Here is a 24,089-nt window from a genome sequence, read left to right as displayed (position 1 = left end):
AATCTTCCTTTCCTATACTTTTCGTTCCTCTCCGTGTCTATTTCTTCCTTTAGTGCAGTTTCGATGAGTACATGGTCACTCTTTCTAATTGGTGTCTTATAATGGACTCTGTCCACTATTTCAGGTTCTGTTGTGAATATTAAATCTAGTTTCAGTGGCTCTTCATTGTTTCTGTACCTTGTGTTTTCACTGACTCATTGGGTCATTGTGTACTCCATGGTCTTGTCTAGCAGTACATTGCCCCACAAGTCATCTCCTCGCACTGTCATGTTGTCCCAACAAATTTCTTTGCAATGGAAGTCCCCCATAATTACCAGATTACCCTTACCCATTAGTATCTCGTTTAGTGATTTTTTTGTATCTTCTAGCATTTTTGTATGTTCGTTCTCTTTCAAGCATTCGTTTTTGGAGGCACATAGGTCACCACAAACTTTCTACTTTTCATATTCTTGCCTTCGACTAAACTTTCTACTTTTCATATTCTTGCCTTCGACTTTTATCATGATCAGTTCAACATTACCTTTGCCCTCTGCAATTTTTGTCACTTTTAGGTTTTTCTTGGCCAAGAACATGATTCCCCCTCCCTGTTTCTTGTCCCTGTTTTTTATCCAGTAATTGTATAGACCTTGTCCAATAACGGTGGATGGTATTGCACCTCTTAGTTTAGTCTCTAGAATTCCCATTATGTCTGGTTGTTCTTCTAACAGATAATCATTGAGTTCGTTCAGACCTGAAATTAATCCGTCTATGTTAGTATAGGCCACTTTTAATTTTCTTCCTTCTCCATTATTTTTTCTGTCCTTGGTTTTTTCGTTTTGATGCGCCATTGTCTCAATCTCATGTCGATTACTCTCCAATGGAATTCTTTGCATTCTGTCTCTGTTCTCATCAAGTTTTTTTCCTTTTCTTCTTCTCTTAGTGACTTTTCTTTTTCTAATTCCTTAGTACTCATTTCTCTTTTTATCCATATCTTTTGTACTTTTCACTCTTTGCCAAGTTGCCTACTTTTTCAAATATGTCTTCTACTACCATATGTGACCTTAATTTTATCTTTAGAGGTCGATTTCTATCCTTAGAATAGCGACCGATCCTATATGTCTCTTCCAGGTCTATGCGTGCATCTCTTTCTCCCCCCTGAATTTCATTTAGGATTTCTACTGCTGTCTCTTTTTCTTCTTTTTCTCTCATGTACCTCACCAATCTATGTTTTTCTTTTAGTCCATATACCACAATACATTTTTTTCTATCTACTGTATCCCTGACCCAGTTTCCTTTTTTGTTAATCACTTGGATAATTGTGTCTTTTGCATTATCCTGCATTTGCCGCTTGACTTTTCTTTTTCTAATTCCTCAGTACTCATTTCTCTTTTTATCCATATCTTATTGTACTTTTCACTCTTTGCCAAGTTGCCTACTTTTTCAAATATGTCTTCTACTACCATATGTGACCTTAATTTTATCTTTAGAGGTCGATTTCTATCCTTAGAATAGCGACCGATTCTATATGTCTCTTCCAGGTCTATGCGTGCATCTCTTTCTCCCCCCTGAATTTCATTTAGGATTTCTACTGCTGTCTCTTTTTCTTCTTTTTCTCTCATGTACCTCACCAATCTATGTTTTTCTTTTAGTCCATATACCACAATACATTTTTTTCTATCTACTGTATCCCTGACCCAGTTTCCTTTTTCGTTAATCACTTGGATAATTGTGTCTTTTGCATTATCCTGCATTTGCCGCTTGACTTTTCTTTTTCTAATTCCTCAGTACTCATTTCTCTTTTTATCCATATCTTATTGTACTTTTCACTCTTTGCCAAGTTGCCTACTTTTTCAAATATGTCTTCTACTACCATATGTGACCTTAATTTTATCTCTAGAGGTCGATTTCTATCCTTAGAATAGCGACCGATTCTATATATCTCTTCCAGGTCTATGCGTGCATCTCTTTCTCCCCTCTGAATTTCATTTAGGATTTCTACTGCTGTCTCTTTTTCTTCTTTTTCTCTCATGTACCTCACCAATCTAGGTTTTTCTTTTAGTCCATATACCACAATACATTTTTTTCTATCTACTGTATCCCTGACCCAGTTTCCTTTTTCGTTAATCACTTGGATAATTGTGTCTTTTGCATTATCCTGCATTTGCCGCTTGACTTTTCTTTTTCTAATTCCTCAGTACTCATTTCTCTTTTTATCCATATCTTATTGTACTTTTCACTCTTTGCCAAGTTGCCTACTTTTTCAAATATGTCTTCTACTACCATATGTGACCTTAATTTTATCTTTAGAGGTCGATTTCTATCCTTAGAATAGCGACCGATTCTATATGTCTCTTCCAGGTCTATGCGTGCATCTCTTTCTCCCCCCTGAATTTCATTTAGGATTTCTACTGCTGTCTCTTTTTCTTCTTTTTCTCTCATGTACCTCACCAATCTATGTTTTTCTTTTAGTCCATATACCACAATACATTTTTTTCTATCTACTGTATCCCTGACCCAGTTTTCTTTTTCGTTAATCACTTGGATAATTGTGTCTTTTGCATTATCCTGCATTTGCCGCTTGACTATTTCTTTAAAAGCAATTTCCTTGTTTTCAATGTTTTCCTTCCACTTCTTAATTTTCTGAATACTATACTTTCCTCACCTAGGTTCTCTTCGGTCTTTTGTGTCAATTCTTGTAATTTATTGTTCACCTCTATCTTTAAATTTTTGCTGTTGTTATTGTCGTTAGTTTTCTTCTTTTCGTTATCATTCTTCAACTCATTTATATCCCTTTTCATTTCTTTAATCTCGTTTTTAAGATCCAAGTTGGTTTTTCTTAGGTCAGAAATTTCGTGATTCGCCTGTGCTAAGCAGTCTATTAATCCTACGATGTCTTTTCTTAAGTCCATAATTTCACTCTCCCACCGAATCCTATTTTTGCTCATATCTCTCTCTATCTCTAATAATCGACTTAAGTTCCTGCTTTCATACTTACTAAATCCTGGAAAATCTTTTTCATCGCACGTGTTTGGGTATAAACATTGTTTTGTGGATGCATGTAACATGTGAATCGTGCTAGTGACCATCAGATATGGAAGGTGGTGTGTGTGTGTGGGGGGGGCCACTTTTTGACTCATCCCAGGGTGGCACTTACCCATGTTTGAGCCCTGAGTGTATTTACCTAGTTGTATTTTACGGGAAGGGGAGCTATTCTCATGGTGTCCCGTCTTCATATCTTATTTTATCCAAACTGTTTTTAAATTCATGAATTGGTTTTGCACATGCCACTTTTTCATCCAACTTGTTCCAGATGTCTGTTACTCTGTGGGGAAAGCTGTTCTTTTTCAGGTCCCTTCTATAACTGTCTTTCTTGATTTTCTTTGTGTCCTCTTGTATTGCCACTATCCCATTTTATTAGAACCTCTCTATCAATATTTTCTATGCCTTCCATGATTCTATAAATAGTTATCAAGTCTCCTATCTCTCTTCTTTGTTCTAATGTATGTAGTTTAAGTTTTGTTAGTCTCTTCATATGATAGTTCTGAGAGTGTTGGTGCTAGTTTTGTAATTGCTCTTTGTATTCTTTCAAGTTTTGTTATACATTTTTTTGTACTTGTGGTTGTACTTATTTTGTGGATGTGTATGTACTTATTTTTTTGGCTGTGTATGTATGACACTGTGATGCTTGGAAAGGAGTGTGTGGTAGATAGGGAGGGTGAGGGAGTGGTTATGTGTGAATGATATTTTGACACAGCCCAAAGGGAATTCTCTCTCTTCTCTTTCTGCATGAGGGGACAGAGAGGGGTGGTTGCTAAGTGGCCTTGCTGTGGATGTGCTATGTCTTGGTGCATTGCTTCTGACCCAAGGTGATGAATGATATGCAGGAATGACCCATCATCCAGGAGGAGCCAAGATAAGAGAGAGGGAGGGTGGTGATTGGGATTGGAATATGCCTATTGACTCTGGTAACCTCCATTGTAAAGGTGAAAAAGCCTTTGGTATATGTATAAAGAAAGAGAAATACCAGACAGCAGGCCCTCACTTATATGTTGCTGTCCTGGCGTGATTGAGTCGAGTCCCAATCTGGTCATAAATTGGACACTTTCTATTGTTCCAAGCACAGTGTAAACATTTTCCCCTTTTAATATGGGATATCCTGCTTCACTAGGGATAAACATAGGTAAGATACAAAAATATTCTTACTTCTATGGCGTATGTATATAGGGTGATTTAGAATAGAGCACAACCCACTAATATAGGGCATAGGGAGGTGCCATGTGTATGGGTGCCACAAATCACTAAATAGATAAACTTGTTCTAGATTCTCCTACTTGCCTTTCCTCACACAATCAACTCTTTATTTTGTATGAGGGTGTACAAACATTTATTAGCTACCTATCTGTTACCCACTTGGTTCTATAGTCATAAGCAAATGGGCACTACTTCTAGGTGCCACTGTGTGCCATCTTAATCTGTGCATCCTTTTTAGCTGGAGTCAGCACAAAAATTTGCCTCCTTCCACTCTGTATCCTAGGGTGATGCCGAGGGATTTAAAGCCTTTGTGTTGTGGTATTACAACAACCCATTTTTGGTGTATTTCTACTATATCCTAGCTATATTTATGTGGGTGTGGAGTGTATTTAGGGATGAAATGGGTGGGAGTGTTTTTATGCCTTTCCCTTTTTGGCTACCTCCCTTGGAAGGGGGAAAAAGCCTTGGTATATGTATGTATATTTATGTCATTCCTCTGACATACAATATGAATCCATTTGAAGTATAACATGGCATACATGACATAATAACAGGACACCATGTACCAACCACTTCTAACTTCAGATGGAGGTGGAGATTTTGTGAAATCTCAGATGTGTGGATATTGATGTAAACCCATTGTAATTCAGTTGAGGCTCCTTAGGCACCAGACCAACAATTCCAGCAATTCTTCAAGTACCCTGGAACACCCCCAGACAATAATTCACTACCAAGTTTCAAACTGTACCAGTGTGCCACCAGATTTTTCAAGCAACAATTAAATAGTACTAATACAGAAAAAATTAAGCATCATACACAGTCACTGTACTAAAGATACAGAACATGTTATCTTGCACTAGCCTGCACTACAACAGTACAAAATCCATTCACACATGGGGTATCATGCCCAAGGAATCCAGGGTACCATTGTATTAATTTAAATCCTTCTACAATTTCTTTGTTATTCAATGAATTTTTACTTGTCAGCCAATTAATGATGACAGCTATGAAAATGAGTTTGAAGGACAGTTCATCATGGCTTTGTGTCGCCACCTTATGCTGCAAGGTTATTCCCCAAATGATATCACTGTCCTCACCCCATACACAGGACAGTTCTTCCTTCTTCGTAAGGTGAGAGAAATTGTATTCAATACAGTTTGGGAATAAGTTGTTATATCCTGAAAACATTCTAAAGCCAAGTCTTTGCAATGATTGCAGATGATTGATATCTAAACTTTTGTTGCTCTAATCATATACTCGATTTTTACCCTGCAGCTCCAGAGAGAGTGTCACAAATGTGATGGTGTGCGGATCAGCATAGTAGATGCCTTCCAAGGAGAAGAAAGTAATATAATTCTTTTATCATTAGTACGAAGCAACAAAGAAGGGAATGTAGGCTTTCTTCGAATAGATAACCGTGTATGTGTAGCACTATCTCGTGCCAAGCATGGGTTCTATCTTGTGGGAAACATGAATATACTAAGAAGCTCCAGCAACCTTTGGAAAACTATTGAACTGAAGTTGAAACAAACAGGGTCTATTGGAGAATCATTAACACTAAAGTGTGTAAATCATCCATATAATTTAAGCAGAGTGGAAACTGCTTATGACTTCTTTATCAAATCCCCTAATGGTGGATGTCATATGCCCTGCCTCAAACCATTGCCTTCTTGTGGTCATCCTTGCCAACAACCTTGTCATTTACAAGACATGAATCATAAGGAAATTATGTGTTTAATGAAGTGTGATCGTGTTTGTGAACGTAATCACCCATGTCTTGATTTGTGTTGGATGAAATGTGTTTGCAAAATCATGGTGGAAAAGGAATTGCCATGTGGTCATGTGCACCCAGTACCATGCAGTGTTGAAGTATCGAGATTTCATTGCCCTACGGTTGTTGAACGAGTACTTCCATTGTGCCAACATGTTCAGCAAATGGACTGTTCAGACAATCCTAGTATGGTAGTATGCAAAACTCCTTGTAAAAAGATACTCGCTTGTGGCCATCAGTGTACAATGACATGTCACTTAGCCATAGATCCAGACCATAGCAAATTCAAATGCAGGCAGCCATGTAAACGTCGACCACATCGATGCATCCTTGATCATGAGTGTCCTAGATATTGTTACGAACAATGTGGATTGTGTGAAGTAGCAGTGAGTAAAATGCTGCCATGTGGTCATGAAGCAGCATTGCCATGCCATTTGCCAGAAGGTTGTTTTGTGTGTAAAGAACCCAGGAATACTGTTCTGCCATGTGGTCATGAACAAGAAATTAAATGTTTTCAAGCAGAAATTGATGTACATTGCACAACACTATGCACAAAAACACTTCCATGTGGTCATGAGCAGGAAACCATGTGTCACTTATTAAAGGAGGCTACAAAATGCTTGGAGCCTTGCATGAAGACACATCCATGTGGACATCACTGTCAAAGAAAGTGTTTTGAACAGTGTTTAAGTTGCCAGGTCATAGTGAAGAAAGTGATAAATTCCTGTGGCCATGAGGTAGATATCGAATGTAGTGTGGAAGCTACAAGAAAATACTGCAAAAGTACTTGCAAGATCCAGCTAGCATGTGGACACCTGTGTCAAAATTACTGTAGTGATCCATGCACCAGAGACTGCACAGAAGATGTTGCCAGCACATGTGTCTCAGGGCATCTGTTCTTTCTTCCATGCTATGTTTCATCATCAGGTATGAAAATAATTTTGTGTATAAACATAAACATTATATGCTATTGTGCAGTTGGAGAAATTTACCTAATTGTATTCAATTCTAATAATATGAAATTATGTAGACCAAGTTGGAACCATGCATGAACTTGAGGCTAGAAATATTGGAGAAGAGATGGGACCCAACAAGCATTGCTCCATTCCTTTATACTACAATTAGGTAAATACACAATAGCCCAAGCTGGAACAATAAATGAATTCAAATCTATATGATAACTGTAAAATGTAAAATGAGGATAAAGACCAAGATACTGCCTAAAATACTTCTTTGTCAGCTGCTTCCAGAAAAGAAAATTCAACATGCCAAAGGGTCTGAGCAGAAACAAAACTGGTTCTCAAACATAGCAGTAGAAGGTCAAGATTATCATAACTGTATAAACTATTGTAGTGTGCAGGGAAAGGGGCTTTGGTACCTTATTTACAGTTTTTCAGATATTGTACCTTGTTTAGAATTCATATATGGTTCCAGTTAAGGTATATTGTATAGAAGTTACAAATACATACATATACCAAGGCTTTTTTCCCGTTACAAGGGAGGTAGCCAAAAATGAAAAGGCATAAAATCATTCCCACCCATTCCATCCCTGAATACACTCCACACCCCTCCACCCTCCCTCCCATCTTAGCACCTCCTGGATGACGGGTCATCCCTGCACCTTGTCCACTGCCCTGGGTCAGAAGCAGTGTTGCAAGACACAGCACATCCACAGCAAGGCCGCTTTATTAAATCGGCGACCCCCCCTCTCCGTCCCCCCATGCATAAAGGAGAAGATGGGGAGAAATTCCTTCAGGCTGCGTCAAAATTTGCTCACACATACTACTTCACCCTCCCATCCCCCCACCCATTCCACCTCATGCATCACAACATCATCCATATACAACCATTCTCCATTCACCTCTATCTTCTGTCCTCTCCTGTCCTTCCTCAACAAACATTCCCCTCTTCCCCAAAGCCCCCTTCACCCAATCCATCCACCATACCTCTTTTACTAGTCTTTCTTCACCCATTCTTTCCATGTGTCCAAACCATTCCAATACTCTTTCATCAACCCTATCTCCCAACCCCCTTTCCACCCCTGTTCTCCTCCTCACCTTTTTACAAATGCCAACTAAAGTTACAAATGCCAACAAAAATGTTGGAAGAAACATCATGTGAGAATGAAGCCTTTATTCCCAGTGTGATGTCCTACTCATTAAAGCTTTATCAAGTAAAGTATTACTAAATGTATTATACAGTACTTTGATCCCTGGAAGAATGGGTGAAGAATCTACTGCAGGATATTGTCCCTGCTTCCAGTAGAATTTGTGTAGCTGTAGCAGACAGGATGCTTGTCCACTTTGTGCTGGAGACTAATGAGTTAAGATAGTAGGGACACTAAGCAAGGAGGACTCTCAAGGATTCATTTAACATCAGAAATTATTTGATAAATAGTGATGCAGTATTGTGTGCAAATACTATTCAAGATTTTAAGAAAAAACTTGATGCTGAAAGATACAAAGATGGGTCGCCACAAGCATAGCTCTCTTCCTGTATAGTACAACTAGATAAAATGTAATTTATGGCCAAAGCTGTCATCTATGGCAAATGATGATAGGAAGATAAGGCAAGGAATAGATTTCAGGTTTTCTCATGTAAAACTGTGTAGGAAATAGGTGCAGTGCTGCTGGAGCTTGCAGGAACTCCTCTCCGGCTCCTGTGCAAGAGGATGGGGGGAAGGGAGGTTCTTAGAGTGAACTCCTTGAATGAAAAGGAAAAGGAGAAGGAGTACGAAAAGAAGCTGAAGGAGGAGTGGGAGGGAGTAAAGGATAGAGCAGAGATGGGTGTGGAGGAGGAATGGGGATGGTTCAAGGAGGGAGTCTTAAAGTGTGCAAGGATGGTGTGTGGAACAAGAAGGACAGGGGGAAATAGAAGAAAGGGTAGTGAATGGTGGGATGAGGAAACAAAGAAGGCTGTAGAAGAGAAGAAGCGAGCATTCACAGATTGGTTACAAAAGAGGACAGGGGAGTCATATGAGATGTACAAAGAAAAGAAAAGAGAAGTAAAGCAAAAGGTAAAGGAGGCAAAGAGGAGAGCAGATGTGAAATGGGGTAGGAGTATGACAGAAAATTTTGAAAGTAATAAAAAGATGTTTTGGAAAGAAATTAAGAGAGGAAGAGGAGGCAAATCAAGTAGGGAAGAAAAGGTAAAAGGTACAGATGGAGAGTTGAAAATGGAAGAGATGGCAGTGAGGGGAAGATGGGCAGAATATTTTAGGGAGTTGCTGAATGTGAAGGAGGATAGGGAAGGAAAGATAGCTGCAGTGGGAAATGCGAAGAAAATGAGAGTGATGAGTGAGGAGAATGGAGGAGAAATAAGGAAGGATGAGGTGAAGGCAGCTGTAAAGATGATGAAAGCAGGTAAGGCACCTGGTCTGGATGGATGTCATGCAGAATGTCTGAAAAAGGGAGGTGCAGTGATGGTGGACTGGTTGGTGAGGTTATTTAATGTTTGCTGGAGAGAGGGTAGAGTACCGGAGGACTGGAGTAGTGCCTGTATAGTTCCTCTTTACAAGGGAAAAGGGGACAAGTGTGAATGTAGTAATTTCAGAGGGATTAGCCTGTTGAGTGTAGTAGGGAAGGCTTATGGGAGGATCTTAATTGAGATGATTAGGAGAGGAACAGAGGGAGTAATTGGTGAGGAACAGTGTGGATTTAGGACGGGTAGAGGTTGTGTAGATCAGATCTTTGTGGTAAGACAGATATGTGAGAAAGCTATAGGAAAGGGGAAGGATGTTTTTTGGGCTTTCATGGATCTGGAAAAGGCTTATGATAGGGTAGACAGAAAGGCACTGTGGGAGGTTATGCAGATTTATGGGATAGGAGGAAAGCTTTTGGGAGCTGTCAAGAGTTTTTATGAGAGTAGTAGAGCATGTGTTAGGATTAGAAATGGAGAGAGTGAGTGGTTTGAAGTAAAGGTGGGACTTCGTCAAGGATGCGTTATGTCGCCCTGGCTGTTCAACTTATACATGGATGGGGTGGTGCGAGAGGTGAATGCTAGGGTAGTGAGTCAGGGATTGGAGATGGTTAAAGAAAATGGAGAAAAGTGGGAGGTGAGCCAGCTGTTGTTTGCGGACGACACTGCGCTTGTGGCAGGGTCAGAGGAGGGATTGAGGAAGCTGGTGGCAGAGTTTGGGAGAGTATGTGATAGAAGAAAGCTAAAGATAAATGTGGGTAAAAGTAAGGTGATGAGATGTACAAGGGGTGAAAGTGGCAGTAGACTGGAAGTGAACATTAAGGGAGAGCGACTGGAGGAAGTGGATAGTTTTAGATACTTGGGTGCAAGTGTAGCAGGAAAAGGTGGAGTGAAGGTGGAGGTAGAATGTAGATTAAGAGAAGCGAGTAAATGCCTTGGTGGTTTAAAGAGTGTAATGAGGAATAGACATTTGGGAATGGATGCGAAGAGGAGACTGTATGAAGGAGTGATTGTGCCAACAGCACTGTATGGGGCAGAAACGTGGAACATAAGAGAAGAAGAGAGAAGGAGTTTGAATGTGTTTGAGATGAGGTGTCTGAGAAGTATGGTGGGGGTTACTAGGCTAGATAGAGTGAGAAATGAGGAGGTGAGGAGGAGAACAGGGGTGAAAAAGGATTTGGGAGATAGGGTCGATGAAAGAATATTAGGATGGTTTGGACACATGGAAAGAATGAGTGAAGAAAGACTAGTAAAAGAGGTATGGAAGGCAGATGTGGAGGGAGTGAACATGAGGGGACGTCCTAGGATGAGGTGGATGGATGGGGTGAAGGGGGCTTTGGGGAAGAGGGGAATGTCTGTTGAGGAAGGAAGGGAGAGGACGGAAGACAGAGGTGAGTGGAGAATGGTTGTATATGGATGATGTTGTGACTGCATGAGGAGGAATGGGCGGGGAAGTGGGGGGTGGGGTAGTATGTGTGAGTAATTTTTGACGCAGCCCGAAGGGATTTCTCCCCGTCCTCGCCTTATATGCAAAGGGGGACGGAGAGGGGGGGTCGCCGATTAAATGAAGCGGCCTCGCTGTGGATGTACTGTGTCTTGCGACACTGCTTCTGACCCAGGGCGGTGGGCAGGGTGCAGGGATGACCCGTCATCCAGGAGGTGCTCAGATGAGAGGAAGGGTGGGAGGGGTGTGGAGTGTATTTAGGGATGAAATGGGTGGGAGTGTTTTTGTGCCTTTCCCTTTTTGGCTACCTCCCTTGGAAGGGGGAAAAAGCCTTGGTATATGTATGTATGTATGTATATATACCCCATCTGGGGTATTGGATGCATGTTATTGTGGGGTTAAAAGCTGCTAAGTAGCATGCAGCTGATACTTTAGGGTCTATATGAGGTGCCCCTACAAACCATTTGTCTGTGATAGAGGCAGTCTGTTCATAGAGAAATGATGATACTTGATTATACTACAACTGTCCCTCCTTTATGCTGTTCCCCCACTCTTGTTACTGTCCTGTGCCATTTCTCTGAATATTCATTTCCATTCTTTGCCTAACCCTGTGGAGGAGGAAAAAAAACACTGTCATCCAAGTATTTCCACTTGAGTTGTGTGAGGTGACAAAAATGGAACTGGGATAGGACTAAACATCCTTCTCCCTGTAGCCCCAAAGGGAACATTCCTAAAAAAATGTAAATACATAAAAGGGTCTAGGGGTCGTTTTCCAACCAGTACTCTAAGGTTTGAGTTTTCTAATGTGCATGGATGTGGTACAGATGAGAGTAAATGGGTAAAGATAGGCAGTGTTTGTGAGAAGAAAATGGATATGTTGGCATTAAGTTAAATGAATTTAAAGGGATGGGTGAGTTTGAGAATGTAGTTGTGAGGATCTCTGGAGTGAAGAGAGGACAAGGGAGAGAAGGGGTGGCTATACTAGTAAGTGTAGAGATAGGCAAGTGTGTAGTGCAGTGGTTCCCAACCAGGGGTCCATAGAGATTCTGTTTAATTTTAGATTTATTATACTGGCATTAGGAGACTCTGAATAAAATTCATACTACTGTACACAATCCTAACTGAATGCTTGAATGCTAGAATTGCTCTATATTAGCTAACAGTATCAGGGGTGTCAAACACACGGCCCACGTGACAATTTTGGCCCTTGGGATGGTCATGAGTGGCCTGCGAGATGACAGGAAGATTTATTGCCTCCTGAAATAACGAGTGTCGTGAATATATGTACATACATACATACATATACCAAGGCTTTTTTCCCGTTACAAGGGAGGTAGCCAAAAATGAAAAGGCATAAAATCATTCCCACCCATTCCATCCCTGAATACACGCCACACCCCTCCACCCTCCCTCCCATCTTAGCACCTCCTGGATGACGGGTCATCCCTGCATCTTGTCCACTGCCCTGGGTCAGAAGCAGTGTTGCAAGACACAGCACATCCACAGCAAGGCCGCTTCATTAAATCGGCGACCCCCCCTCTCCGCCCCCCCATTGCATAAAAGGAGAAGATGGGGAGAAATCCCTTCAGGCTGCGTCAAATTTTGCTCACACATATTACCTCACCCCCCATCCCCCGCCCATTCCACCTCATGCAATCACAACATCATCCATATACAACCATTCTCCATTCACCCCTATCTTCTGTCCTCTCCCGTCCTTCCTCAACAGACATTCCCCTCTTCCCCAAAGCCCCCTTCACCCCATCCAACCACCTCATCCTAGGACGTCCCTTCATGTTCACTCCCTCCACATCTGCCTTCCATACCTCTTTTACTAGTCTTTCTTCACTCATTCTTTCCATGTGTCCAAACCATCCTAATATTCTTTCATCAACCCTATCTCCCAGCTCCCTTTCCACCCCTGTTCTCCTCCTCACCTCATTTCTCACTCTATCTAGCCTAGTAACCCCCATCATACTTCTCAGACACCTCATCTCAAACACATTCAAACTCCTCCTCTCTTCTTCTCTTATGTTCCATGTTTCTGCCCCATATGGTGCTGTTGGCACAATCACTCCATCATACAGTCTCCTCTTAGCATCCATTCCCAAATGTCTATTCCTCATTACACTCTTTAATCCACCAAGGCATTTACTTCTCTCAATCTACATTCTACCTCCACCTTCACTCCACCTTTTCCTGGGATATATGAATAAGAGAGAGAAAATTAATGAATAACCTTTATTTCATTATGGCAATAGTAAGTGCAATAATTAATTCATATTGCTATTTATAGTAATACAGCTATTGCAGCTATTATATAGGGAAGATGCTATATAAATGAAAATCAGTGGAAATTTGTAAACATGTTCAGAGCCACTTCATTAACCTGTTCATTACTGGGGACTTACTTTTGATTGTGTTTAGGCTAACATTAGACGAGTTTAAGCACATTGGGAAGTGTAGGAGTCCACAGGTGAAAAAGTGACTGGAAAAGGGTGAATGGGACAACAAAAATTGGGAACCGATGGTGTAGTGGAAGGAGGTTTCTTCAAGGTTAATGTGGATGAAATTGAAACTGTGAAGGGAGGTGTGGGTTTTTGTGAGTGCATATGGGCCTGGTAGTGAGAAGAGTGTAGAGGAAAGGGAGGCTTTTTTTGATAGATTTAAATGAGTGCATATAGTGATTAGGATGAAATGTTAATGTAGTGGTATTGGGAGACCTTAATGCTAGGGTAGGAAATGAAGCAATAGACAGAATAGTTGGGAAGTGTGGAGTTGATGGTGATGTGTCTAGAGAGTTGATGATAGCAAATACAGTGTTTAGGAAGAGAGTTAAGCATAAGTACACGTGGGAGAAGGTGGTGAATGGGTGGTAGATAAAGTGTTAATGGATTATATAGTGGTAGCCAGGAGTATAGTAAGAAGAATAAAAGAAGTACATGTTCTAAGGGGGAGAGTAGAGGTAATAGATCATTTTTTGGTAGAAGGTAAGTTTAGAATGGAGGATAGATGGAGAAAGAGAAAAAGGACAGAAGTTAGGGAGGACCTTAAAGTGAACTGCTTAAATGAGAACAAAAAGGAGTACAAGAAAATGAGAGAGAAGTGGGAGGGAGTGAAGGATAGAGTAGAACTAGGAGTGGAGGAGGAATGGGAATGTGTTCCCCACACCATCTTTGCACACCTTGTATTTCTGGTGGAGAAATAAGGAAAGATGAGATGAAATCAGTTGTTAAAATGATGAGAGCAGGTAAGGCACCTGGGTTAGATGGATGCTAAAAAAAAAAAATGGAAGTACAGTGATGGTGGACTGGCTGGTAAAGTTATTATGTTTGTTTAAGAGAGGGTAGAGTGCTGGAGGACTATAGGAGTGCCTGTATAGTTCCAATTTACAAGGGAAAAGGGGACAAGTGTGAATAGTACTTTCAGAGGGATCAGTTTGATAAGTGTATTTGGGAAGGCTTATAGGAGGGTTTTGATTGAGAGGATTAGGAGAAGAGAGGGAGTAATTGGTGGTGAACAGTGTGGGTTTAGGACAGGTAGGGGTTGTGTGGATCAGATTTTTGTGGTAAGACAAATATGTGAGAAAGCTTTAGGAAAAAGTAATTATGTTTTTTGGGCTTTTATGTATTTGGAAAAGGCTTATGACAGGGTAAGAAGGCACTGTTGGAGATATTGCAGATATATGGAATAGGAGGAAAGCTTAGCAGTCAAGAGTATTTACAAAAGTAGTAGAGCATGTGTTAAAATCAGAAATGGAGAGAGTGAGTGGTTTGAGTTAAAGGTGGGACTTTGTCAGGGATGTGTTATGTCACCCTGGCTGTTCAGTTTATATATGGATGGGGTGCTACATGAGGTAAATCCAAGGATAGTGGGTCAGGGATTGGAGATGGTTAAAGAAAATGGAGAAAAGATCAAAATAAGCTAGTTGCTTGTTGATGACACTGTACTTGTAGCAGGATCAGAGGAGGAAGTGGGAGATAAATGTGGGTAAAAGTAAGGTGATGAGATGTACAAGGGGGAGAAAGTGGCAGCAACCTGGAAATGAGTATTAAGGGAAAAAGAGACTGGAGGAAGTGGATAGTTTTAGATACTTGGGTGCAAATGTGGTGGGAAAGGGAGTGGATGTAGAATGTAGATTGAGAGAAGTGAGTAAATGCCTTGGTGGATTAAAAAGTAATGAGAAATGAATAGACATTTGGGAATGGATGCATATATATATATATATATATATATATATATATATATATATAATATATATATATACATATATATATATATATACACATATATATATACACATATACACATATTGCTAAAGTTGAAATATAATCTGTATGATTATATATTTCTGTATCATATCTTGCAGTGAAAAGATGCTCTTAAATATGGGTCTGTTTCTTTGTTGCTAGCTAGTAGGATGAGGGACAACTGCCAGTTGCCAAATGTGAAAAATGGGAACAAATAAGTTGAAAGAGATCTTGGGCCCAATCCACAGACACCCTTTGGGCTACATCAAGTGGAGGTTAATGAATAGAAAAGTTGTTGTTGTTCCCAAGACTATCTGACTGAGCAGTCCCATCCCCTTGAGGAAGGCCACTCTTGGAATAGGTTTTTCCCTCAAATCCTTTATATATATAATGTCTATTGTGTTGCTGGTGTGCATGATTGGATAAGTACCACAACCCTTTTTACAACAATGCAGATAGGTTTTAAAGTATGGTGGGGATGTAATTCTTTTAAACATCCATCTTGCAGGACCACCACTAGCAGGTATGTATTATTGGTCTATATATTGATTGATTTTATTTTCTATTTCAAATATAAGTGAGCACAGAAGAGGCATGGACATATTGCAATGAACCATGCAAAGCTCAGTTGGAGTGTGGACATACATGCACAGGAAGCTGCAGCTTGTGTTTCCATGGACAGATACATATCCCGTGCACTAGGAAATGTCGGCGCCAGCTTTTATGTAGACATAAGTAAGTAATTCTTGATATAAACCTGAAACTTTGTGTAAATAGTAGGTGATTGGGAACATCATAATTTGTGGAAAAACACTATCAAAAAGTTGACACTACTAATAAAGGATTGGGTAAATTGTGAATTATTTTGTAATTTTTAGTAAAATTGTGAATTAGAATTTCATTTGATAGCTGAACTGATGTGGAAATTTAGAGGTATTCACTCACAATTGTTAACGAGTTTAAGTCAACCTGTTGGTGAATTGTATAGGAAGTCTCATTTAGCATTTAAATTTAGACAAAAATATGTTATAACTGATGCACCATACAGTACATCACTTCACAGGGAATAAAAGGAAACATGAACTGTCACTGTATAGAAATTACATCAACAATCATAGTAAATGACTGAATAGGAAACATGAACTGCAAATACAGAAATTACATCATCAATCATAGGAAATGAATGTGGTGCTTATGATCAGATAAAAGTACTATATGTTTAAATATACATATAAGCTTTTTATCCCTTTATAGGGGAGGAAGGCAGCCAAGGCAGCCATCCTACTCTTATCTATCACCCATTTGTTTCCTTTCTAAGCTCCTGAGGATGAAGGGTTGTCCCTGACCACCCACTGCTTGGGTCGGAAGCAATGCAGCAAGACTTGACACATCGCAGCAGGGCCCACAGTATAAGTTGTTTAGTCACACTGCTTCAATTACATAGCAACCATCCCAGTGGCTAAAATAAATGCAAAGCAGGTAGTGCATATATGTAGAAAGTTTAGTCCAGGTCACCAACCATGATAAGTAGAATATTCAGTAAAACATAAAAACTAGGACAAGTTAGAATATTTGGAATGGATCAACCAAAGAACAAGCAGAAATCATGAAGCTTGTAAATATAGCTAAGGAAAGTAATAATGTAAGAATAGAAAGAAACTGAAAAGTTTTCATAGAGTTTTATATAAAATTTTGAGGAGATGGTATTGTAAAAGAGAACAAGTTGACAAAGGAAACTGTAAGGAAACTTAAAAATAGTATATACTAATGTAGATGCATTATTATTAACCCGGTTAGAAATCTGTGATTATTTCATGATTAAATAAATAAAATGTTACATGTAGACAACAAACTAACAATTGGTATAGGTGTCAAAATGGTGAATGTAGTCTAGAGATGTGCTAGAAAAGGTAAGATTGGAAATGGGGTTATTATGATAGTGAAGAAGGATTCAGTTTGGCGCAGTATCTGGTGAAAGTAAATATTTAGTAACAAGAATTACTTTTTTATGCCAGTTAAAGATTTGTAATCTCTGTTGTTGATGCTTTTCACAAAAATTCTACAGTTGCTCCAATCCCCAATTTTGCTGAATAAATTATTTTAATATTGTCTTGATATCATTTCTTTGATCTATCAATGGATCTCTTCCCTCATGGTGTCCATTTCAGGGAAATTTTATGGAGTATATCATCTAATCCCTAGTCATGATCATATCAATGTAGCTGTCCTCTGTCCACAGATATATATATATCAAAGGCTTTATCCCCCTAAAAAGGAGGTTGCCAAAAAACAAAGGCACAGAAACCACTTCCACCCATTCAATCCCTACATAATCCACTCCCCTCTACTCTCTTCCCTCCCTCTTATCTTGGCACCTCCTGGATGATGGGTCATCCCTGCATCTTGTCCACTGCCCTGGGTCAGAAACAGTGCTGCTAGACACTGCACCTCCACAGCAAGGCCACTTCATTAATTCAGTGACCCCCCTCTCTGTCCCCCCGTACCCCACCCACTCCCCCTCATGCATCACAGCATCATCTATACAACCATTCTCCATTCACCCCTATTTTCTGTCCTCTCCTGTCCTTCCTCAACAGACTCTTTCCCAATCCCCCTTTTACCCCCATCCAGCCATCTCATCGTAGGTTTACCCCTCATATTTACTCCTACCTCTGCTTTCCACACCTCTTTGACTTTCCACAGACTGTAATTATTTCTGTCCAGAGCACTTAGGTATGATTACACTAATTTACAAAGAAATGGAGGCAAGCATGCTCATGAGATCCTGCCTCCTAGTCTCTAATTTTCTTTTCCACATGTTTATACATATATGTGGAAAGATGTATAAATTGTGGAATAGTTTGAGATCAAGTGTATGACAGGTTACAAGGATTGATAGAATGAAAGAGAGAAGAGCTAGAGATGAAAGGGTGCTGGTAGAAAGGGCTGATGAAAGAATGCTGGGATTGATGGCACATGAAAATGATGAGTGAAGAAATACTATCTAAATGAATGGAAAGCTGAGTTGGGTGGAGTGAATTAAGGTGAAGACCAAGAGTAAATGCTGCCCAATTGAATTTTCCTCATCTCTGATATTGTGTGAAGGGATGAGATGATTGCCATGGAAATTAAGAAACGAGGATAAACCAGCTACAGTTATTGGGCCATGTTGTAGATGTTGAGTATCTTCCTGCAATATTTTGATGTGGGCAGTGGGTGGGGGGTAGGAACCTTTAATCACAAGGAGCAAAGATGGAAGAGAAACAAAAGGGTGTAGGGGTGGGTGTATGTTATGAATGGCTACCTCCCTTAAAAGAAGGAGGAAGCAAATTTTTCTTTTTTTCTTTTATGGATAGAAAAGATGAAATGGTGATGCAAGAACTGTTTACCAGTATTTATTAAAAACAGGAATATTTTATGGACCTGGATAGATATACTAGTAACCAGCTTTTATACATATCCTACCAATAAATCTACTTGTAACTGCAATTCTTAGAGATTTTATATATGTATACACACATATACCATTGGCTTTTTCCCCCATACAAGGGAGATAGCCAAAATCAAAAGACAAATCCACTTCCACCCATTTCATCCCCCACACAGTCCACTCATACATACATATACTGGTATGTAATTATAATATATGTATATATTTACACACACACCAGCATGTTCATTTTACTCCCTTTCCTTCATTCATGCGAACAGAATTGCTTACAGTCAAAAATTATATAAGACAGTCCTGTTATCCACAGCTAACTCAGAAATTGTGGGGTTTTTCTCCATACCTAAAAAATTAAACCACCTGGAAGTATCCATAAAAAAAAGTATGCAAGAATGGTCCCATTTTTCTATAGGTTGAGAAAAAGTTTTAAGCCTAGTCATGTCTTTGTGATGATCATATTCTAGAGTTTCAATTAACTTTTTCTTAAAAAGGTGGCCCATTACCAGTAGTCTTGCCAGAACAGTTGGGTGCACTTGTTGCAGAATATACAATATATTTCTCTTGCATTGTCATAAGAAATGACAAGTAAAGCAGAAAATTGTATTGGATGCTTAGGAATATATTATATTTGCACAGGTTCAGGAGAGACAGTATGATATTCATAATGACAGTGCATATTGATTTAAAAGTTTGTAAACCACAGGTGTGATGGGGACTGCAGTTCAACCTGCTTGCCATGCCAGGAAAAAATTACCTTCAAATGTCCTCATTTTGTGGAGAAGGTGAATTGTGGAAACCCAAGGAAGCCCTGTAATGTAAGAAATTACAATGTAATGTTTTATACAGAAGAAATTTGCTTATTTATTTTATATATTTACTTATTTATTAATTTATTTTATTTTTTTCCCTGCTCTCTAGACTGGCTAAGCAGGCCAGTCGCCCTGAGGAATGACACAGCTGGAATGGTATTTTCCCACAAATCCTTTATAGAGTGTATATTGTGTTGTTGGCATGCAATGTGTATAGTGCAGTCTTCCATAATGTATAGTATGCGGTGAAGTGTTGCATCTTGGACAATCTGTGATGCAGTCATTGAGCCCCTTTTGGGAGTTTAGAAGGGCTGGATGATGGCTGCACAGCAGTCAGGCTATGTGGACCTGTCTGAGGGAGAGAGAATTTACATTTTAGAGGGATGGATGGTCTGGCATGCAGCAATATAGTCTTTCAGTTCATTGATGGAGCAGTGCGTGATTTGATTATGGATATGCTTCTAGTGGCTGTGGAGGAAGAGAAGAGTATTTGGATGTTGTTTTCATGATTCTTGGTGTGTGTGTTCTACAATGTAGTGTGGTGGGTGTGTTGTTCTTAAAGAAGAGGCAAAACCTTTTTCTAGGCTATATTTGACTAAAAATCATCAATATAGTTTGAAAACAAAAAGAAACAATATAAGTAAACATACCCATTCTAATCAGGCTAATATGCACAAATAGCTACAAGTAGACAAAATAATGTAGTGCAACCCATCAGGCAACCATACAAGCTTCATGAAGCTTAGATCACCACAATCTTCCCGCCCTTGAAGACTCGCCATTTAAAACCAAGAATTTTGCAGCACTCTTGCATAGACTGGCGCAGCTGTTCCAGGCCAGCATGAGCAGGAGTAGAGGGATCATCCCTACATTGGAGACCAGGTAGAGCACCAGATACCTGGACTGGAAAAGAATCAACCTTCATATCTCCCTCCTTGATGAATACATTCTGATCACCCACAGCATCAGAAGAATTCAACTCTGAAGAATCAGCAGCAGGCACCAGAAGAATCCCCACCAAACCAGTCTCTGTAGAAAGATTGACATTGAGATTCTTTTGCCACCTCATATGATACATTACCTGTTGGAGCCAAGTCATGTACTGATATCATTGATTTGTCAGCAAATCTGGCATAAGCATATTGGGTTTGCCTCTAACAACTGAACCTCATCAACAAGTGAACATGACATCATAGTAAGACAGGTCCAGGAACAGATAACCAACTTAGCAATGAACAGCCACTGGGAGATAGACACTGGTAAGAGAAGAGCCTCTCATGTGAGCATTGGTGGCTATGCAGAGCAGAGATTTAATTGAATGAAGATCATGGGGCAGCACTGTTTCCCACTGAGATTCTTCAAGTTTCTTGGATGCTACAGCAAGTGTTATGTACCTCTCACAATGCCCATTCCCTTGAGGATTATAAGGTGTTGTTCGACTAGTGGTGATGCCTAGATTGTGCAGGAATTCACGTAGATCCTTAGTCATAAACTAGGATCAGTGATCAGAATGCAGGTAGGAAGGCATACCAAATAGTGCAAAAATCTGATTTAGACATTGGATCATAGTACCAATAGTCATGTTCTGAGATGCAAAGGCAAACAAAATGAGCATATAGCAGTTTCTGGAGTTCAAGGGTAGAGACCCCTTGAAAACTAAGATGTTCAAAGGGCTGCATGGCCTTGATAAAGGGAATTTGGTGTGGATTGTAGAACTGAGGTTTCAATCAGGCACACTAAGGGCAGTCAAAGCACACCCTCCTCACATCTCAGGAGTAAAGATTTCTTACTCTGACAAAATGAGCAAGTCTTGTTGCACCAGAATGACAAAGTCAAGTGTGGAGCTCTGATAGTTTCTCGTTATTGACAGTAGCTCCACAGTGAGTATGTGAGAGTGTGTCTACAGGAATTTTGTATTTACCAGGACTGAAATTTTTAAAAGTTATGGGTATATTGTAAACGCTTAGAAAAGCACAACTGTTTGTTGTTCTTCAAAGGCACAATATACTTGACACACATAAGTTTATGTTCAGACAATGATACACATCAACCTTTCCACACCGTAGCTCCACCATGACTGACTTGCAATGGCGTGGCTTCTACCTTGGCGTAGGAAAAACTCTCAGGCCTAGCAACTGAACTTTGTTATACATGCAAATTAAGTACAGATTATACAATAAATCAAATGAAAAAATTCCTATTATACATTGCATTGTATGTTCAATCAAAAACAACACAAGATGCACAATAACAAAAATTTATATTTCAACAGAAATGTCATAGTTGTAGCACCCCAACTCTATCCTCCATCATTGAATTTTATTATTCTTGATTTTTCCAAGTCAATTCATATGGAACATAAAACTAATGACCTGTTGGTCCATAACTAAGGTAAAACCTCATCCTGTCAAGTAATGAGACCACATCTTTACAGTCCATAATTGCACATGCCTCCTTTTCTACTGCAGTGTATTCAGTAGGTGTGAGGGTGCGAGAGAAAAAGGCAACTAGATGGCCTGCCTGATTCAGAGAAGCAGCAATGGCTGTAACAGAGGCATCTGTCTGAACCATCAAAGGAATAATTTCATCAACTGAGTGCACAACAACCTTCCCAATCTCTTCTTTGAGATCATTGATGGCTTTCAGGGCCTCTGGACTTGGAGGAAAAGTGTCAGTAGCAACAAGAAGTCTGATCCTGTCAGAGAATTGGGGAACCCACTGTGAATAATAGGAAAACATACCAGTAACACTGCATAAGGAAGTACAGTCTTTAACATAAGAACATAAGAATAAAGGAGACTGCAAAAGACCATAAGGCCTACACTAGGCAGCTCTGTATCCATCACCACCTGTCATCCCCATCCATAAAGTTGTCTAATCGTTTTTTAAAACAACTGATAGTTTCAGTGCTTACTACATGGTTACTAAGTTTATTCCATTCATCGACCACCCTATTAGTAAACCAATTCTTGCCTATTTCCTTCATAAATCTAAATTTGTCCAGTTTATACCCATTACTGCGAGTCCTGCACTGTTATTTTATTATGATGACCTTGTTTGCATCACCCTTGTTATAGCCTTTGATCCACTTGAACACTTCTATTAGATCACCCCGCACTCTGCGTCTTTCCAGAGAGTGTAAGTTTAGGTGCCTAAGCCTCTCTTCGTAAGGCAAATTTCTGAGTCCTTGTATCATTTTGGTCATTCTTCTCTGTACTGATTCTAGTGAATTTATGTCCATTCTGTAGGACGGAGACCAAAACTACCGCATAGTCAAGGATGGGTCTAACTATCGCTAGATAGAGTTTAATAATTACCTCTGCACTTCTATTCGTTACCGTCCTAGCAATGAAGCCTAATCCTCTGTTAGCTTTATTTCTGGCGCTAATGCAATGCTTCCTGGTTTTAAGGTCTGGACTCACCAGAACTCCCAAGTCCCTCTCTCACTCAGATTGTTCTAAAAACGTGTTATCTAGGTTGTATCTATTTTCGGGGTTGTGTAGCCCTACGTTTAACACCCTACACTTAGAGATATTGAAGTTCATTTGCCATTTCACCGACCATGTTAACAGTTTATTAAGATCATCCTGCAGAATCTGGGCGACGTCTCCTGACCTAATTAGGCGTCCTATTTTAGTGTCGTCCGCAAACTTACTAACATCACTATTTAACCCATTGTCTAAGTCGTTTATATACATAATGAACAACAAGGGACCCAAAACCGAGCCCTGGGGGACCCCGCTAGTAACATTGCCCCACCTAGATTTTATTCCATTTATGGTGACCCGCTGTTTTCTGTTACTAATCCAAGCTCTAATCCATTCTAACACTTTTCCTCCTATGCCATGGGCTTTGATTTTATTTAGTAGTCTCTGGTGTGGCACTTTGTTGAACGCTTTGCTAAAGTCAAGGTAAATAACATCGTAATTTTCATTGTTGTCTGCCTTATATACTTTAGTGTAAAAGGATAGAAGATTAGTCACAGTTGACTTACCCTTGGAGAAACCATGCTGTGAATCACGAATTAAATTATGCCCTTCAATGTGTTCTCTGAGTCTATTTACTATTATTGATTCAAGCATTTTTCCTATAACCGATGTCAAACTGATTGGCCTGTAGTTGCATATAGAAGTATTAGTAATTCCTTCAACAGCCATAAACATGAATCTGGTTTGAGATAGCCATGGTTTTATGTAACCAAGAAAATCTATTGATTATATAGAAATGACAGACTTGGTCTCATTGAAGGGTTGTGGAACTGGGCAGCCTCTTGAAACTTTGCCAAGTTCTCATCATGCTCCAGCTGGGTCTTCCCTGCCATGATAGTATTGTACACGTAAGCATAAGTTCCATGCAGATGGTGTTGCTTGATGATGTCAACAGTGCTTTGGAAGCGAGCAGTGCCATTCGTAACCCTGAATGGGACTGCGTAACTGATATAGCTTGCCATTCACTTCAAAAGCAGTACAGTGATACCTTGAGATACGAAATTATTTCATTCTGTGACCACTGTCGTATATCAAAATAATTGTGTCTCAAAACAATTATTCCCATTTAAATCAATGGAAGTAGAAATCCATTCCAGTGATATGAAATTACCCCCAAAACAAACTTAAATTACACAAAACAAGCACAATTTATAGATAAATACACCCACTCCTTGTTTAACGACCTACTCGGTTAACGACAACTCGGAGTAACGACGGGCTTTAAGACAGAC

General features: G+C 39.7%; 1 protein-coding gene across 1 annotated transcript in view; it reads left to right on the top strand.

Moving 5' to 3' along the window:
• Positions 1-24,089, top strand: part of LOC143040986 (NFX1-type zinc finger-containing protein 1-like) — an 87,708-nt gene that overhangs the window by 38,010 nt on the left and 25,609 nt on the right. Inside the window, exons 6-9 of the mRNA XM_076212452.1 lie at positions 5,218-5,361; positions 5,506-6,928; positions 15,691-15,847; positions 19,264-19,375. Of these exons, the coding sequence (XP_076068567.1) occupies positions 5,218-5,361; positions 5,506-6,928; positions 15,691-15,847; positions 19,264-19,375 (1,836 nt within the window). The remainder of the gene's footprint in view (positions 1-5,217; positions 5,362-5,505; positions 6,929-15,690; positions 15,848-19,263; positions 19,376-24,089) is intronic.

The sequence above is a fragment of the Oratosquilla oratoria genome, chromosome 2, assembly GCF_046742065.1.
Source record: "Oratosquilla oratoria isolate Oo_2021 chromosome 2, ASM4674206v1, whole genome shotgun sequence".
Lineage (NCBI taxonomy): Eukaryota > Metazoa > Arthropoda > Malacostraca > Stomatopoda > Squillidae > Oratosquilla > Oratosquilla oratoria.
Note: the sequence above shows the minus strand (reverse complement) of the source record. Positions and strands in the feature narration are given on the sequence as shown.